Source organism: Narcine bancroftii, chromosome 4 (assembly GCF_036971445.1).
Source record: "Narcine bancroftii isolate sNarBan1 chromosome 4, sNarBan1.hap1, whole genome shotgun sequence".
Lineage (NCBI taxonomy): Eukaryota > Metazoa > Chordata > Chondrichthyes > Torpediniformes > Narcinidae > Narcine > Narcine bancroftii.
This window is the reverse complement of record NC_091472.1, coordinates 203,869,126-203,889,146: the sequence shown is the minus strand read 5'-3', so window position 1 is coordinate 203,889,146 and position 20,021 is coordinate 203,869,126. Positions and strand designations below refer to the sequence as shown.

Here is a 20,021-nt window from a genome sequence, read left to right as displayed (position 1 = left end):
CAATTTTCCCCTGCAACCGCTGCAACCGTGTCTGCCTGTCCCGCATCGGACTTGTCAGCCACAAACGAGCCTGCAGCTGACGTGGACTTTTACCCCCTCCATAAATCTTCGTCCGCGAAGCCAAGCCAAAGAAAGAAGAAAGTGCACTTTCCAGATTTTATTCATGGTTATTTGTATATCTTTTGGTTTAACCATGTAGAAATTACAGCACATTTTATACATGGTCCGCTCATTTAAGAGCACCATAATATAGCAATAATATGTATATAAAAGAAATCATGTTTAGTACTTTGTCGCATATCCCTTGCATGCAAGGAGTGCTTGAAGTGCGTCAACATCACCAGGTTCAGAGTATCTTCTCTGGCAATGCTCTGCCAGGCCTCTACTGCAGCCGTCTTCAGCTCCTGCTTGTTTTGGTGGCTTGTCCCCTCAGGTTTTCTCTTGAGCATGCCTTCCATATATTGAATTGAATTTAGATCAGGTGACTGACTTGGCCATTCAAGAATTCTCCAGTTTTTACCTTTGATAAGATCCTTTGTTGCTTTAGCAATATCTTTGGGATTACTGTCTTGACTGAGAATTTCCTCAAGTCCCAAGATAACATATTACAAAGGTAAATGAAAAATCTGCAGATGCTGGCATTGCAAAAGTCTGCCAACCGAACTTTTCATACATGCTTCTAGAAGGTTTTTAAAAAAACTAAATTTATACATACAGCACAGTAAGAGGGCCCTTTACACCTAATCTATCTGTGTCCATTCAGAGCCAGCTCTCTTTGCAGACGATGCCGCTTTAGTTGCCCATTCAGAGCCAGCTCTTCAGCGCTTGACGTCCTGTTTTGCGGAAACTGCCAAAATGTTTGGCCTGGAAGTCAGCCTGAAGAAAACTGAGGTCTTCCATCAGCCAGCTCCCCACCATGACCACCAGCCCCCCCACATCTCCATCGGGCACACAGAACTCAAAACGGTCAACCAGTTTACCTACCTCGGCTGCACCATTTCATCTGATGCAAAGATCGACAAAGAGACAACAGACTCGCCAAGGCAAATAGCGCCTTTGGAAGACTACACAAAAGAGTCTGGAAAAACAACCAACTGAAAAACCTCACAAAGATAAGCGTATACAGAGCCGTTGTCATACCCACACTCCTGTTCGGCTCGAATCATGGGTCCTCTACCGGCATCACCTACGGCTCCTAGAATGCTTCCATCAGCGCTGTCTCCATTCCATCCTCAACATTCATTGGAATGACTTCATCACCAACATCGAAGTACTCGAGATGGCAGAGGCCGACAGCATCGAGTCTACGCTGCTGAAGATCCAGCTGCGCTGGGTGGGCCATGTCTCCAGAATGGAGGACCATCGCCTTCCCAAGATCGTGTTATATGGCGAGCTCTCCACTGGCTACCGTGACAGAGGTGCACCAAAGAAGAGGTACAAGGACTGCTTAAAGAAATCTCTTGGTGCCTGCCACATTGACCACCGCCAGTGGGCTGATATCGCCTCAAACCGTGCATCTTGGCGCCTCACAGTTCGGTGGGCAGCAACCTCCTTTGAAGAAGACTGCAGAGCCCACCTCACTGACAAAAGACAAAGGAGGAAAAACCCAACACCCAACCCCAACCAACCAATTTTCCCCTGCAACCGTGTCTGCCTGTCCGGCATCGGACTTGTCAGCCACAAACGAGCCTGCAGCTGACGTGGACATTTACCCCCTCCATAAATCTTCGTCCGCGAAGCCAAGCCAAAGAAGATATATAACGCCCAGTAAGTTTTGAATGGTGGGAGGAAACTGGAGCCCCCAGGGATGACTGAGTTTGAGGCTTTGCTTCAATGAGCAGATAAGATGTTTCTATACACCTCAGATTAATTTTGCTGTTGCCATTAGTAGTTGCATCATCAATGAAGATAAATGTGCCAGTACCTCTGGCAGCCAATCGTACCCTGGCCATGACACCCCCAACACCATGTTTCACAGATGAGGTGGTATGCTTTGGATCTTGGGCAATTCCTTTATGCCTCCACACTTTGCTCTTGCCATCACTGTGATCCAGGTTAATCTTGGTCTCATCTGTCCACCAGACTTTTCCAGAATCCTGCAGGCCCTTTTAAATATTCTTGGCCCACTGTAAGTTGGCCATCCTATTTCCACGGCTAACTGGTTTGTATCTTGCAGTGTAGCCTCAGTATTAAGTTTCATGAAGTCTTCCGTGGACAGTAGTCATCGATATATCCACATCTGCCTGCTAAATGAGGGCTGAAGGGGCCTGTTTTCTGTGATCAACTTTGAGGAATTGTTTCGGGTCAAAGTCCCTTCTTCAGAACTATCCCAGAGATTGTCCTTGAGGTCTTTTTTGTGTGTGTCAGCACAAATCTGTCATTGAGTTCAGCACTGAAATTGTTTGCTGGTAATTTTGCTGATATTTAATATTCAGCTCTGCTCCTGCAGTTAGTGTTTTCTCTTAACGTTAAACTCACAGATTAGAAAATGCCTTGAGGAACTTTGCCTGCTTAACCACTGGTGATGTCATTGCCATCAACTACAACGAGAAGGTGAGTGGCCTGTGTTAAATGGGTAAGGAATGTCATAAGTACGGCACTTGTGATTTCTACTAAATATGCAACTTCAAGACAGCCATTCACAGCCAAGCATATTTGACGGAAGTTGCAGAGAAAGGAATCTTATCAATTTGAACCAGATGTTTAAAAACCGTATTGGGTGGGGGGAAATGGATTGTCAGCAATGAGGTTTAAAGGAAATTTTTTTTTCCTCTAACACAATCATGTGCACTGGGGACATAATAGAGGTAATTTACAATAAAACAGAGAATATAAAACATGACAGCACAGGACAGACCCTTCGCCCCTTGATGTTGTGCTGACCCATATATTCAGTTTTTAAAAAAATTATTAAACCCTCCCTACCTCGTAACCTCCATTTTTCTTCCATCCATGTGCCTGTCTAAGATTCTCTTAAATGCCTCTAATGTTTCAGCCTCAGCCTCCACCACCACCATCCCTGGCAAGGGTTTCTGGGCACCCACAACTCTATGTGGGAGGTGGAGGAGGGACTTACCCCTGATGTTTCCACTAAACTTTCCTCCTTTCACCTACATTCTGTGGTGTTTGCTATTCCAACCCTGTCCATCCTCATGTAAATTCCCTCATCACTACTCCTGTCTTATGTCATTGGTCTTCACGTGGACCACGACATCTGGCTGCTGCCCCTCCCTCTCCAGAATGTGGTGAACTCAATCAGAGACTTCCTTGACCCTGGAACCTGGAAGGCAACATGCCATCCGGGAGCTTCGATCTCGTTCACAGAACCTCCTATCTGTTCATCTAACCAACAAGTCCCCAATCACCATCACTCTCCTCCTCTCCCCCCTTTTCTTCTGAGCCGAGGGGCCAGTCTCTGTGCCAGAGATGTGACAATTTGTACCTGGTAGATCGTCCCCACAGCAGTATCCAAATTGACATACTTATTGTGGGGAACAGCTACAGGGGTCCTCTGCATTGTCTGCCTATTCCCCTTCCCTCTCCTCTCAGCCACGTAGCTACCTGCCTCCTGCCTTTCAAGGGTGACTGTCTCCATGAAGCTCATCTCTATCACTACCTCTACCTCCCATTTGATCTGGAGTTCATCCAGCTCCAGTTCTCTAACTCGGTCTCCAAGGAGCTGCAGCTGGATGCACCTCTTGCAGGTGTAGTCATCAGGGACCATTATGCTGTCCCAAAATTCTCACATGCTACTGTCCTAGCTACTGTCTCTATTATCTATTCCTAGTTGAAATATAATGGTCTTGCCTTACTGGAAACCAGCTTGCTGAAGCCTCGTGAGCCAAAGCAACAATACATCCCGCTCCTACCCTGAGCCACTCACACTGGCCGCTCTGCTCAAGCTTCCCCTCTTTTATTTGTTACTGCCCCTTATCGGTAGTATTCACCAATCATCTGTTCTGTTTAACCCTTAAATTGCCCTGCACTCCCTTTCTAAATACACTCACCAAAGCTGGTTCCTGACACTCGCAGCTGTCCCATGTCCCTCACTCCTCTCCTCTTCCTGTGACAGTCCCGACTTACATCAAGATGGTACATATCCTCCCACAAGTTTACCTTGGAATTGATATACATAATATTTGTCACCACTCAACCAGAGGAAGATGCTTGATGATAGAGTAAAATTTTGTGATCCAGCTGAAACTGCCTCTTCCCCACAGGCCTGAACATCATGCCCTCACCACATACAATGTATAAAGTCATTCTGATTGGTTTCAAACTCAATATATATATGTTGTAATATTTAATTCAACGTACTATTCTTTGGCCTGACTGAATTCAAAACAGAGGTGTTTTGAAGTGTCTCTGTATTTCAGATCTATGAGCTCCGGGTCATGGAAACTAAACCAGACAAAGCTGTTTCCATCATCGAGTGTGATATGAATGTAAGTTTCACTCCATTTAATTTTATGAATGTATTCTAACAGAAGGAGCCGAGTTGCCTTCTCAATGTGCAGTCAGTCAGCTCACCAAGTGGTGTACAGAGCTAGATTTCAGATTTATTGTTAAGAGTACATACATGACATCACGAACAATTGTGCGGGTGAGATAGAATTACCATTTATTGGTAGTGCATTTAAAAAAAAAACTTCACCATGTATGCATGTAAGTATAGAAATAAAATGAACTGTGCAATATAGAGAGTTTTTTTTTTAATGAAAAGCCCTTAAGTGAGTCCCTGATTGAGTTTGTTGTTGAAGAGTCTGATGGGGGAGGGCTAGCTGCTGTTCCTGAACCTGGGGGTGCGAGTCTTGTGGCACCGATACCTCTCTCCTGATGGCAGCAGTGAGAACAGAGCATGTGCTGGGTGGTGAGGGTCCTTGATGATTGCTGCTGCTCTCCAATGGCATAGTTCCCTGTAGATGTCCTCGATGATAGGGAGGGTTTTACCTATGAGGTCCTGGGTTGTGCCCACTACCTTTTGCAGGGCTTTACCCTTTGGGGGTATTGGTGTCCCCCACACCAGACCATGATGCAGCCAATCAGCACACTTTACACCATACATCTGTAGAAACTTACCAGGGTTTCTAAATTCGTACAAAATCTCCGCAAATTCCTGAGGAAGTAGAGGTGATGACGTGCTTTCTTCACAATGCCATTAGTGTGTTGGGTCCAGGAAAGATTCTCCAAGATCCAAATTTAGATGGCACTTTACTTATTCTAATATATTTTAATTTTAAAGTATCATCTTCCAAAAGCATGAGCTACGATATTCCGAATTTCTTGTCTCTTTAATCCAACAAATCAAACTCTGTGGCTGTTACTTTATGTAGCCTTAATTTGTTGATAAAACAGACTAACATTTTACATAACTTCACATTCAGACTTTCATGGCAATGAATAGCTGCGTTTACTGTATGATAGAGATAAAAAATGCATATAAAGTTCAAACTTTAAAGAGATCCACAGAAAATATAGATAAACAAATTTAAAGAAACAAAAAATTCAAAGAAAATTTTCTCATGCTCACACTTCCTTTACTTGTTGTCGAGTAATGAGAATGTTGTTAGTCTGCATGGATATTACGACATATTACATCATAGTCACTATGGTAACACTACAAAAGACTAGCGCAATATTAACTAAAACTTTAAAAACACAAGGTTTTAACCTTTACACCGAAGAACTTAAATTCGCTCACCCTCTCCACCTCTGATTTCCCCTAATATTCACTGGATCATTGGGGGATCAATTACTGGGCTTCAAGGTTTTGGTCATAATTCTGTGGTTGTATGCAACCTGCATTGGATGATCATGGCTCTAATTCCCACCAAAGATGTCATCTTTCATCTGCATGGTAAATTTCCCACAGGCCTGAATATCAAGTTGGTTAGTAGCTTTTTCTATGCAACTTTTGACTAGTCACTCTTGTTGAAGGAGTTGATGTTATAATAGACATCAGCAAAATAATTTGACCATCTCCTATATATTTCATCCTCTGTGACTTGCTCATGGGGAGAATCGAAATCCAAAGTATTATGGCACTTCCAGTTGTTCAATGCGGAAATGGAAATCTGGTTCAAACTGTAGAAACTATGGGTTGAAATAAAACCTTGCAGTTTATATATAATTTAAAAAAAATTTAGACTATAACAGGCCATTTCATCCCACAAGTCCGTGCGCCCAATTTACACCTCATTAACCTACACCCCGGTATGTTTTTGAACGATGGGAGGAAACCAGTCCATGGAGAAAATCCACACAGACACCTAGTGAATGTACAAACTCCTTACAGACGGCGTGGGATTTGAACCTCGGTCCAGTCCCAATCGCTGGTGCTCTAAAGACAGTGCTAACCAGTACATCAACCACGCTTCAGTGGTTCTTCCCTTGCAATATGTTTGTATTTGGTATTATGGTATTAGAAGCTCCAAGATGATCTTTTCTGACATCTTTGACTGATCTTTTTTTAAGCCATTGATGCTTGATGCACATCACTGTTATTGATCTGTGAATCCCGATGGTGAGTGTCTGACAATTGACCAAATGTTATGACCAAGAACAACTGTTCCCTCACTTCAGGATTATATAAGAGATTTCTTTTTTGAAAAGCAGGCAAGAGAAAGAATCATACTTCATCTTTTCCTTTATTTTGATCTCATCAAAATCCAATGGTGCAGAGGCAACTTGGGAATATTCAGTGCCCATACCTACTGAGAAATGTGTGTACCAACTGGGGTTTCTCTGTAACTCAACTGATTTATGCTTACAAATGGAGTGCCATTGGCCTGGTGAAATAAAATGTGGGTGGTGATCAGATAGTGTCACAAGCCCATTTTCCACTGGCATCCCAGTTAATTGGTTATGCAGTGTCACAGGATAGGAAGCCCTTGCTGCTGTTTCCGCTGGGACGCTAATTGCTTTTCCACTGAACACATTCATCCCTGGGGATCAGACTGTTCCATCTTCAACTAGAAACGGGGGACTTTTCTGCTGTCCCTTTTCCATTGGTTTTATCAGCATGCTGGTGTCAGCAAACGCCAGGGATATGAATAGAGATGGTTAATTCCTGGCGTGAAATAATGTCATTTGACGCTGGCGTTCGGACAGCGTTCCTTTTCCACTAGACCCAGCCCCAGTAAATTCAGTTGTCTATTGTAAAAATGCAACACTTATCTGGAAAATGCATCAGTGCGCTCCACCTATTTATCTGTTTTTAACTTGTGTGGCATTGTATAAGTTCAAGGTTTATATTTTCCCCTTTTAATGTGTAGGTGGATTTTGATGCCCCCTTGGGTTACAAAGAGCCTGAAAGACATTACCAGCCTGAAGACACCTCGGTATGGAACTGCACTGTAATTCTGAGATGGTCAGATTTGGATAATATGGAAGAGTATTTCAGTCAGAAATGGAACAAGTTTTTGTTGTTTTTGGGCACTTTTTGCCCAGATGGTTTTTTTTTTCTGGTTCATGTATATTTAAAAAAAACAAACATGTTTTGCAAATGAAAATACTGATCCAACATTTTTGCTGCCATCTCTGTTAAGAGTACAAAGTTGAAGGTGGTGCTAGTTTTGGACAGAATGTTAAGCCATAGCCCCATCTGCATTCTTAAACAAATGTGAAGAAGAGGTGGGGGGGTGGTATTTCCTCATATCGAGGCTAATACTTGTGCACAATTTATTCTTTCTTCCTTGACGACCCTTCATTTGAGAAACGCCAACTACAGATGCGGGAATTCTGAGTGAACGGCAAGGAATTCATCCTTGGGTAGAAATGGTCATCCAACGTCTTTGGGTTGGAACCCCTGGTCGAGACCAAAGTAGGATGTGAAGTATTCAAGGTGTAAATGAGCTTGGGATGGGGCAAAGAGGTGATGGGTATCGGACAAAGTGGGAGGGGTGGAGAGACTGTGGTGAAGGGGTGTGGGGGGGGTAAGTTATATGAGGTGAAAATAAGAACAGGAGTAGATCAAGAAGAGATGGAAACAGTGGAATTGGGATATTACCTAAAATTATGGAAAATAGATGATCACTCCACTGGTTTTAAAGGTGTACAGGAGGAATATGATGTGCTGTTCCTCAAGTTTATATTTGGCCTCACCTTGTCAGTGGATGAGGCGGAACACTGACGTGTCAGTGTAGGAATGCTGCTGGGTACTTGGAATTCAAGTTTAGAACTATAAACTGAGCGTAGGTGTTTGGCGAAGCAGTCGCCCAGTCTGTATTTGGTCGCACTGATTTAGAGAAGGATGCACTGAGTGCAGTAGATTAGGTTGGACAATGCACGTAAAGCTCTGCCTCACCTCGAAGCCTTGGGTGGTGCTGATGGGGGCAATGTAGGGAGAAATGTTGCACTTTCTGCAATTTGCAGGGGGGAATGCCTCAGTGGATGGAAAGGTGAGCTGAATCGAGACTTGAGAGGAGACCAGCGAATTTTAAAGAGACTGGTCCCCACAGTAGGAAGATAGGGGCGGGGAGGGAAAGGTGTGACTGGCAGTAGGATGGGGCTGAAGCATCAGAAGATAATGTGTGGGATGCGGAAGCTGTTGGCGTGGAAAGTGAGGGATTCGGGGTGGGGGAGGTAGGGTAAGGGCCTATATGAGAAATGGATGAGATACAGGTGTGAACTTTATCAGTGACAGCAAAGAACAATTCCGATGACTTGGAGGGGAAGACCACATTCTGAAACAGATACGGTGGAGAGAGAAAGAGATCCATTTCCCTTCTACTTGATGCTTTAAAACCAACCATTTGTAATGTTTTTTAAATCTTCAAAAAAAGCAAAATCCCTTAAAAAATGGTGCGTGAAGCATATCTAACACTTGAATGGTGTGGAAACAAGGACATTTAAATCTTGAATCACCTATATTCTTTTGGCAAAAAGCCTATTGTGGAGATTTTGGCTCTGCATTCAAGATTGGTACAATGTGTATTTTTGTTTATTGTTTCTAGGATCTGGAAGCTGATCACGCTGCCTTTGTGCCAATTGATTTAGGATTTCGGGTAAGTAGAAAATTTTTAAAATAACACTTGCGCTGTAATGGATTCTGGTTATAGTTTTAGAGCAATTTATTAAACTAGACAATTTTCTGTTTATCACCTTGGACTGGTCTGCTCCGAGCACCAAAAGTGGATCTTATTCTAACCTCTACATGGTGTACACGCGAACCTGGAGGAAAAGACCACAGCCCATCAAGTACAATTGGTTGAGCTTAATCTTGGGGTCGTGCATTTGATCTAACTTTCTTGAGACAAGCAGAGCTGTGCTGCTGGTCAAGCTGCCACCTTGTAGTGCCAGAGACCCAAGTGCTGTCTGTGCAAAGTTTGCATGTTCTGCCTGCGACTATGAGGGTGTCTCCTGATATTCCAAAAGTATGCAGGTTGGGCAGTTGATTGACTGTTTCTAATTGTTCCCTAGGAGAGGGTAGAATCCAGGGAGAGGAGATTAGAGTATAATTTGGATTAATGTGATTCAAGACTGCTCTACCATTTAAAAAAAAACTAATGGCTTTTCTGACAGTCAGCTCTGCAATTCCACTTATAAAGTGGCTTTTCACCTCCTTGCTTAACAAGCACCTACCTATCTATTTTCCACTTATAAAATGGCCTTTCACCTCCTTGCTTAACAAGCACCTATCTATCTATTGATATATCTTTGAATTAAAAATATTCAAAACTCCTGGACATTATACATTAGTTCACTCTCGTAGATGAGTCTCAGTTCACCACAACTATGGTTATGTCTATCTTTGGAAGAAGACTAGCATCTGTACCCTAGCCAGAAAAAGAAATGACAAATAGATATTAGTAAATATTTTTAGTATTAGATTACCTTGGACCTGCAGCTACATAAAATATCCATTTTGAAAACATGAAGAATATCAACAATGAAGAAAAAACTCGGCAGGACATGCAGTATCCTCACAAAGTAAAAGGCAGTTGACATTTCCAGCCTGAGCCCTTCTTCAGGAGTATCACAAGATTTGGTGCAAAGCTTATGACATGCACCAATTCTTTTTTTTGAGTAATTAAATATGCAAGCCCTTGATAATTAACTAATGTGAATAAAATTATCTGTCATCTCAAGCAGGGAAAAGTCTCAATTCATGTATACTCTCTAATATCTTCAGACCCATTGGAAATTTAAATTTAGACACAGCACAGTAACAAGCCTTCTCGGCCCACAAGCCCGTGACACCCAATTAACCTACACCCTCAGTACGGTTCTGAAGGGTGGGAGGAAACTGGAGCTCCCAGGGAAAACCTACGCAGACACGGAGAGAACGTGCAAACTCCTTACAAACGGCGCGGGATTCAAACTCCGATTGCTGGCGCTGTTACAGGTTTGTGCTAACCGTGCTGCCTGTGGTCAGCTTTCTTTTGAAATGGTCTCTTCCTTACACAAGGTTTGCCAGCTACCTTCTGACTTTTCTATGTGCCTGGATTCAAAATTGTTTCTTGCATATCAAAATAAAGTTACAATTTCTTTTATCTAAAACTTTCAGATGCATCTGCAAAAAATGAAATTGGACAGAATGTAGCCCACCTACTAATTGCCTTCAGCTGCCTCCCACTTGTTGGAACACTGACAGAGGGAGTTGTGCCATTGAGCAAACCCTATTCTCTGCCTTGTGTTACCTTGATGTGACTGGATGGAGGGACGAGATATTTCCTATACATGAGCCTTCTCAACCTTTTTTTAGCTATATCCCCCCCGCCCCTTCCCTGTGGATCAGTCAAGTTTTGGATTCTTCTGTACTTCTCCCAACTGCATAAAAATATTTGTGTCACATGAGGTAGAAAGAGAATGAGGCTTTTACTTAAATTTGCTGAGGTCGCCATTGAGTGTGGCTGCTCTTGGCTTCCAGGAGTTTTAAGCCAACTATAGCACAACAGAGACCTTGGCAACATTAAAGTCCATTATGGTCAAAGAGAGGACAAGAGTGGCTGGAGACATGATGATAAGAAGGAAGATGGTTGTAGTTTTTGAACAAATGATCACTGTTACGAGATGTTCCCACAAGGGGGTGGGGAATTGGTAGGGTGGTCCTCCACCTTTTAACCCTCTCCAGCAGCAGCAACAACCTTTCCTCCGTTAAAAGGTTTGGAATGAGTAGCTTAAATTATGTATGCTGTAACATAGCTCCACCACCAGAGTAGTTCACGCAAGCTTGGAGCAAAGCCAGGGTAAATAGCTGCACAGGTAGCTGCTCCTTCAAAGTAGAACCCAATACTGTTGTCACCACGAGAGCTTGTGTGTTCAGGAAGTGTTGTCAGGACAATGCTGAAGAATGCAGCCTTCCCTGTATTTTCCGCATCCCTCGACACTGAGAAATAAGAGACTTCAGATGCAAAAGACAAGTTGCTGGAAAATATTGTCACTTTCTTCAGAACACTAGCAAGGTGTTTGCAGTGGCCAGCTTGAGCTGCTGGTTGCATGTAATTTCCACTCTCTTCCCCTTTCCCACACTGACTTGCCTGTCCACAGCCAGTCTTAAACCAGGTGACAGACAGTTAAATTTCCTAGCTTTGGGTAAACTATGCCTCAGTGTTCCTTTCCCAGCCCCACAAGCCCATTTGGGTACTCTCTCCCCTTCTTCACCTTTTCCATCCCTCCCATCTCCTCTCCAATCTGCCCTCCTTTCCTTCCCTCACCTGATTCCACCTATCACCAACAAGTCCTGTCCTACCCCTCCCCCTTGCAATAGATACACTGCACAGCTCCACTCACCTGACTCAAAACATTGACACGTCTCTTTTTTCCACCAGCTTGACTCTTGAATTCTTCCAGCAGTTTGTTAACTGGAAATATTTGCAAACTTGACCCTGAATAAAACCTGACAGCATGGAGGCTATTAAATGCTGCAATATCATGCTGACTAAACTCGCTTGCTGAATGGTTGCATTTGAAGTGAAATAACTTAAACTTGAGGGTAAAACACAGCACTTGGTTTCTCTGGAATCCCACTCCAACCCTTTGAAACCTGATATCGGACTTGCTGGGAGCTCCCAAGCCTATTGAATGGCTCTTATTGCCTTGATTTTTGTGTTCTTAGCCATTTACTGGTGCTGGCAACCGACTAGATGGAAAGAAGAAAGGAGTTGATCCCAGTCCAGCACAAATCAATCCAGAAGATATTAAAAGGTGAGTACTGGAGCTCGACAATCTAACTGGATGTCGGTGCCATGGATGGCTGTGTTTTGTGGTTTGATTGTATGTGCTACAGTCTTCATTCTTCATCTTGGAGTTCCACCTCATCTCCAAAGACCCACTGAGATGAGCTTTCACTTGCAATTCTTTTCTCCATTCTTTCTGTCATTGTATGAGCATATTTGGGTGAGTGATCAGTGACTTCAACAAAAGGAGTGAGAGGGGCAAGAAAATCATGGGGAAAGATGTCTTAGAGAAAATTTGTTCATTGTACAAGATGTGGACCATGGCAGGTTCCAGCAAAACTGAAGTTAAAAAAATGGTTTTACCAGTTGAATGGTCAAAAATCCTCTGAAGTCATTTAGTAGCAGTAATGAGATGTTTGATCAGCTGTTAAACTAGTGTATTTTCACCCTGTGTCACTTGGTTAATCATGGTTGAAACTATATATAATTTTAGACATTAATCTTCAAATGAGCATGAAAAAAAATTGGGGCGGGTTCAGATGTGAGGAAGAAAATTAAAAATGCGTCAGCAAATTGGAACAAAATAGTAAAACTAATTTCTTCCTAGAATAGAGAACACTGCAATGTGGCAAGACGCATGTTGTGATACTCTTCCCTCCCACGTTACTCTGTTAGATGATTCCGAGACGTCAGATAACCCATTCCCGAATCACCACCGATGTCATTGTTGACTCAAGATTGAGGAATTTGAGATGAGAGCAATCTGATCTTCACACTGTGTAGTCCTAATATTTCTCTCGACCTGGATGATGATGATGGCAGGTTCGTTGTGTGCTGAAAGATGATAGGGATACATAAACATAACTTGTATGTTAGGTAATATCTTTCATGTCCTGCGCTGTAAACTAATGGTCTTTTTAAAGTACAGTATCAGTAATGTATGGAATGATTGCAGCTTTTTGTATTCAAGTCTGGTAAGTTGCCAACAAACCTGTTTTAGTGAAACTAAAGTGGACAGTGTTAGGCATATAACGGGGAGAGTTTCTGTTTGATGAGCGGAGTAATTCTGGTATTTCCAGTATCGGCAGAACAGTCCCGTAGCCTGTATTAATGACATTGCTAGTTGTACTGGATGCCAGTAAAACCCCACTGCAAGTCTCAAAAGTGTCATTGAACCTTTCCACTTCCCACTTCAGAAGATGTTGTAGCTCCTTTTGCTACTTGAAAGAAGACACACACACGTAGTGCAGACAGGTTACCCTCTGAGTTTTATCAGGGCTCAGGCCTGAATTTTATACTGTACCTGCCCTGGCCCCCATTGCCATGTACAATATGCATAACAGAAGTGGGTTTCCTGCGCGCGGGTACTTTTGTGCATAACAATGTCCTTCTTCCCCGCGCGCCGTCCCTGTCTGTTGGATGCGCAGCAAGGCCAGCGCCATTTGGGGGTTGCTGGCCTTAAAGCCACCCTTGCCGCTCACCCGCCAGTTCTCTTGTTGGGGCCAGTGCCGCTGCCCGGGCCACTGGCCTTTGGTTGCACTCGCCGCCCGGAGTGCCGGCTCGATGTTTAGTATCTCATCCAAGAAATTGCTGTGTTGAATTCTCAGCCAAGATTATGAACGGGAGTCCCTGCAGTTTGTTGGTGTTTATGACTTTTGAGGGGTGCTCACTTTTTGAGAGGTTGGTTTCTTCATTTAGGCTATTTTATTAATTTTAATTTTTATAATTTATATTGAAAGAGTGTCCAAGCTATTAAATAGCAATTGAAACCACCAAATATATGAAAACTTATAAAGGTTGATGTGTGTTTGTAATTCCAAGGACATTGTAACTGCAGACTAACTTTTTGCCATTGCACATACAGAGGAATTCCAAACTATGAGTTCAAAATAGGAAAAATTACCTTCATCAGGAATTCAAGGCCACAGCCAAAACAAATGGAAGAGGTGAGTGAATGTCAGATGTAAATCATTACTGTGTGGGTTTGAAGTAGTTCTCCAAAAGTTTTGCAATGCGGTAGATCTTGTTGTTTAAATGATGCACTCTTGGCATCAACCTTGGTGCTCATGCTGGAATCTGACTTGGGTTTTGAATTAATGTCAGTCAAATATTGCACCTGATTTCTCCCCTCCACCCCTGCCCCCCCCCCCACCTCGAACTGAACTGCCATAGTGACGATGGGACTGGAACTGCTGGGTGACCTTGGCTAAGTAGCTTCACTTGTTATCTCCGTAGAAATTTGTAACTGAGCCTGTACAAGACATCGGTGAGACCATTTTTGGAATATTGTGTGCAATTCTGGTTGCCTGACTATATAAAGGATACCATTCATCTAGAAAGGGTGGGTGGGCGGTGGGGGGGAAATCACGAGGATGTTCCCAGGATTGGAAGGCTTCACAATCAATGTTCAGTTTATTGTCGGATTATAATTAGTGCAGTGAGAAGGCTTCTTCCACAAGCAGTCTGGCAAGTCGACTCTAATGTGAATTCGGCTGTACAAAGCAGGAGAGTAAGAGCACAATTACAGTGAAAAGATCAATTCAGTACATTGCAAGGGCAGCATGAGAGCACTGTTGTGGAGTTCATTCAGGAGCCCAAGGACTGAATGGAAGAACCTGGGCTTGAGTTGTAAGGAGAGACTGGATAGGTGAGATCTTTTCCCCTGGAACATAGGAGGCCAGAGTAGAGGAATCTAAAACTAGTGAGCATAGATCCAAGGTGACGGGGGAAAGATTTTTCCAATGGATCTGAGTGGCACCTTTTTCACATAGGGTGGTAGATGTGTGGGACAAGCTGCCAGAGGAAGTGGCTGAGGTGAATCTCTTTGCAATGTTTAAAAGCTGTTTAGACAGGTATATGGATAGGAACATTTTAGAGGGCGATGGGCCAAACGCGGGCAAATGGGACTAGTTTAGGTAAGCATCTTGGTCATCATGGATGAGTTGGGCCAGAGGATCTACTTGCAATGACTCTGAGAAATGGTGCTGCTGAGAAATTTGAACATGTTTCATTTCAGATGCTCATAATCCATCTTGAGAACTCCAGGGTTAGGTGCAGAATTGGGTTGTTCCCTCATAGCTTGGCTTATCTCTATTATTCCCTTCTTAAAAATCAATGCATTTAAATTTGGACATGCAGCATGGTACAGGCCATTTTGGCCCACGAGATTAATCCCAATTAATCTGCGCCACCAGTACGTTTCCAACGGTGGAAGGAAACTGGAGCTTCTGGGGAAAACCCACGCAGACGTGGGATGAACATACAAACTCTTTCCAGACAAGGCCAGATAGGAATCCTGGTCCCCATCACTGGCACTGTAAAGGCATTGCGCTAACCACTGTCAACCGTGCCGCCCATCGAAACTTGTGATTCTGGGTCCTCCGTGCAAAGTTCAGTCGGCTGTTCAATATTGTGAACTCTGTGCTCTGGGTATCAAGTGAACAGAACGGGAAGGAGAAGAATCTAAAATGTAGCTGTACCCTGAATCTTGAGGCAGAGTAGAGTCTCATTCTTGCCATGTTGTACCTGACTCGACAAGACACCATAATACCTGAAAAGACCATATCTCATTTATACAGTGATGATACCATTGACGTCATCAGAAGTAAAGATTGGTGAGGCCATCTGCACACCCATTCAATAAAATTATTGCATGTCCGTCGTTCCAATATGACTCCATATGCTCTTGCAATTCTTCTTTAGGTTGCCACATAACCATTGGATAGTTAATGTTTTTTTGTAGGGTTCATGGTGAGATTTTTGGCCAAGTAAATTGTTTATTGCCATGTGTGGAGTGAAAAACTTCAATGCGTGCGATACAGGCATGTTGACCCATCGAGAACAAAATAAAAGTGAGAAGTACAGTGGTGCAGAGGAATGCTTTGGTTAAAACAGAGGAAGGGCAGAGAATTGTACTGAGAGGTACACTCAATAGTCTGATTACAGCCTGGAAGAAGTCTTTGAAACCAGTGACGTGCATTTTCAAACTCTAGTATTGTCTGCCTGATGGGAGGATATGGGATAAGAGAATGTGACTGGGGTAGAATGTGTCACTTAAAAGTGTTCAGATACACAAGACCTTTTCATGCTTGCAGCCAGGCACGCTGAAGGCTGGATGGTTTCAGCATGGGCGGTGTTAAATATTCAATGGTTAGATTGCAGTGGGAGATTATCTGGGGTTACTAGTTGGATCACGAGTGGAAAGTTTGATTGCAGGAGAACGTGAACAGATTACGTCCCCTTTGTAACTCTTAGAAGCATAGAACTATGGAACACTAAAGCACACAAACAGGTCCTTGGCCTGTCTAGTCAGTGCCGAACTGTTAGTCTGCACAGTCCTATTGACCTGCACCAGGACCAGAGCCCTTGTTACCTCTCCCCAATCCAAGTATCTATCCAAATTTTTCTTAAATGTCAAAATGGAGCCAGCATTCACCACTTCATCTGGTAGCTCACTCCACACTACATGAAGAAGTTCCCCCTAAACATTTCCCCCATCACCATTGTTCTAATCTACTCTCTGTCGAAAACTCCTACTTGTGTTTACTCCTATCTATTCCCCTCATAATTTTCTATACCTAGAACCATCGAACCACCCCCTTTGGCTCCTCTAATCTGTGCCAAAACATTTTTTACCCTAGTGCCACTGACCTGCACTCTGCCCATAGCCCTCCATACCTCTCCCATCCAAATTCCAAATTCTTCTTAAATGTTAAAATTGAGCCCGTATTCACCACTTCTCCTGGCAGCTCGTTCCACACCCCCACCCCTCTCTGTGTGAAGAAGTTCACCTCATATTCCCCCTAACGTTTTCCCTTTTCACTCAACCCATGTCCTCTGGTTTGTAACTTCAGTGGTAAAAACCTATCTACATTCACTCTGTCTATCCCCCTCATAATTTTAAATACCTCTATCAAATCTCCCCTGTAACTCAGTTCCTGAAGTCCAGGCAACATCCTAGTAAATCTTCTCTGCACTCTTTCTATCTTATTGATATGTTTCCTGCAGTTAGGTGACCAAAACTGCACACAATACTCCAAATTTGGCCTCACCAATGTCTTGTATAACTTTACCATAACTTCCCAACTCCTGTACTCAATTTGATTTATGAAGGCCTCTTTACAACCCTCTCCACCTGTGACTTTCAGGGAATTATTTATTTATATTCCCAGATCCCTCTGTCCTACCGCACTATTCAGTCCCCCACCATTTACCATGTATGTCCTTTCTTGGTTTGTCCTTCCAAAATGCCACACCTCACACCCGTCTGCGTTAAACTCCACCTGTTCATTTTGCCATCTGATCCAGATTTCTCTGCAGATTACCTCCATCAAATATCTAGGGGATTAAAATGACCTTCTGCTGACACTGTTTAAAACCTCTTCAAATGCACTGTGATATTTGTAAGTGGAGAGTGTGGGCAAAACCAGAAATAGATATTCAAAAGCATTTACCTTTTGCCTCCCCTTTCAGTTGCTGGATTTCTTGAGGCAGAATAAACCTGGAATGTAGATATAGATGGAGGCAGAAAGCAACCTGGCCGTTTCCCTGAGGGGGAAGTAACCGTCAAGCCCCTCACCCACCTCCATTAATGCCAGAAGTGTACAGATTTGGATTGGGTTAACAATAAAAATGATGAGTTAATTCTACAGTTTTTAACCCTTCCCGCTCCTCTTGGTGAATTAAAATGACTCCTTGTTGTCTACGCAGTTTAAAATAATCCAACCTATTCAAATCTGACACAAATATTCACCAGCTCATTCACCAAGAAGCATTAACTTGGTTCGGTGAGAACAGAAATATTGCAATGACTCAGCAGGTTAAGCAGTATCTGTGGAGTGAGAAACTAGAACAAAGACCTGAAATGTTGGCTCTTTCCCTCTCTCCTCAGACACTGCTTGAATTTGAGCATTTTCTATTTTTGTTTCAGATTTCCAGCATCTGCAGGAACCTTTTTTAAAGAGCTTGCAACCTATGCTAGTCGTCAGCACAGTCTTGAAGTTCCATTAATATGAAAAGCTGTCATATTGCAACGAGCATCAAATTTCTAAATTATTTGGAATGCGTTAGCAAAAGATCATTTTTATTAAGTTTTATTGATGTAATAGAAGAACGGACACTCCTGAGTTCACTGGTTTCTGTTAATTATTTAAGAATATACAATTTAAATTAAGTTTATTGAACAAGTAGGATCTCACAATCTCTTCACTCCTTCCAGCAGATGACCTGACTTTGAAACAGTCAGTGCTTACACACCAACTTGGCAATCTCGGGCAGTGTTTCATGTTGGAAAATGCTCAGCTTTGATTATACGAAGCCAGGTTGAGTTTTTTTAAATTAATCTTTATGATCATTTCTGTTGGCGCAGGATTCTGGGACCACCCGGTTTATTGCCTTCTCTGGAGAAGGACAGTCTTTACGCAAGAAAGGAAGGAAGCCTTAGGACTGTGACAGGAAAGCAGCCTTTCTCGTTTGGGGAAGTGGAACAGATGGAGGAGCTGGAAAGGACTGCTTCACCCTGTATTTTAAAACAAAACCAATTCTTGAATGGGATCCTTTGCACTATCTCTCTTACTGGCTTTCGTTCTTGTGTGCTGTTTTCAAGGACAACTTGATGGTTGACTGAAGTGACTGGGAATCGGATGCTGCAGGTCACTGCCTAATATCTTTGGGTGTTTACAAATGTGACTTTTGCTCTGTGTATATAATCTTAGTTTATAGTAAACCAGTTTTCTGACATTTTGGGCTTGAGTAAGCCATCTTTTTCTATCAGCATTTAGTCAATGCTGGAAATCTCTTATCACTCTACAATTGGGCATTAATCTGGATAAAACCTAAATACAGTAAAATCCCCCCCTGTTATCTGGAATTCAAGCAACCAGCAAAAAGAAAATGCAGAAAATAAATAATATGGAAGTTTAAAATTGGTGTGCCTTCCCATTAGTTTGCCAATCACGCACCATGAGTCTCAAGCATCCGGAACATTCACTTATCCGGCACCTAACAATCCCAATAGGTGCCGGATACCAGGTTTTTTTTTACTGTACAAGGTCAGAATAACTAACTAATACATTCAAATCCAGAAATGGAAACTGAAGGGGAAAGGGTAATGAAGTTCACTACATAACACTTTCAATGGTTGTCGCTTGGAGGCTGGTGGGCTAGCAGTGATTCATCATTGTTTATCACCTAACGAACAGTGCATTCAATATTGTCCCTTGGATGTGATAAGTAAAACTATCAAGAGAAGGCAGATTACTCTAAAAATGAGATATCTTAACTGGCTAACTATTCCGTTAGTTGTCCTATTGCTCCAAGTTATGAATGAGGTTTTATCTTCAAGAAGTTGCATACAAACAGCACCTGACACCTTGCAATGTTTGACAATTGCATTTATGGGACAGAATGCAGAAAATATTTACTAAATTTAGTACCAGCAATGGACTACAGTAAAACCCCTGGTATCCAGTACCTATGGGGATTGGAAGATGCAGATAAGTGTATTTTCCTGTTGCTTGAGACTTACTCCAACAATGGCTAACTAATACACCTGCATTAAAATAAACAGTTTAAAAGACAAAAATACTACACTGTACATGCACTGAACAAATTTCACTTGCATGAATATGTAAACCTTAAAGCATTTTACTTTATTTTCAGTCACATTCTTGGAAAACACTTAACTGTCACTGGATCTGCAGGTTCCTCCCCCTCCATGGAGCTGCCTGAAACACGAACAATAACATCATAGATAATTAACCCCCTTCTCACACCCCCCGCCAAGTTTACAGATGAAGCCTCTGACTGGAGGCGACTCTTACTAAACAGGGACAAGGAGACACTTTAATGACGACACCCCAATGACGAGTGGCATCAAAGAGCTCTTTATCCTGGGTGACACCA

General features: G+C 42.8%; 1 protein-coding gene across 2 annotated transcripts in view; it reads left to right on the top strand.

Annotated features, from left to right (window-relative positions):
* Positions 1 to 18,857, top strand: part of ufd1l (ubiquitin recognition factor in ER associated degradation 1) — a 39,175-nt gene extending 20,318 nt beyond the window's left edge. For both annotated transcript variants that reach the window (XM_069933687.1, XM_069933686.1), the window contains exons 6-12: positions 2,481 to 2,553; positions 4,377 to 4,445; positions 7,275 to 7,340; positions 8,955 to 9,005; positions 12,059 to 12,147; positions 13,984 to 14,065; positions 18,487 to 18,857. In XM_069933687.1, coding sequence (XP_069789788.1) covers positions 2,481 to 2,553; positions 4,377 to 4,445; positions 7,275 to 7,340; positions 8,955 to 9,005; positions 12,059 to 12,147; positions 13,984 to 14,065; positions 18,487 to 18,561 — 505 coding nt within the window. In that variant the 3' untranslated portion in view covers positions 18,562 to 18,857. The remainder of the gene's footprint in view (positions 1 to 2,480; positions 2,554 to 4,376; positions 4,446 to 7,274; positions 7,341 to 8,954; positions 9,006 to 12,058; positions 12,148 to 13,983; positions 14,066 to 18,486) is intronic.
* The last annotated feature ends 1,164 nt before the right edge of the window (positions 18,858 to 20,021 follow it).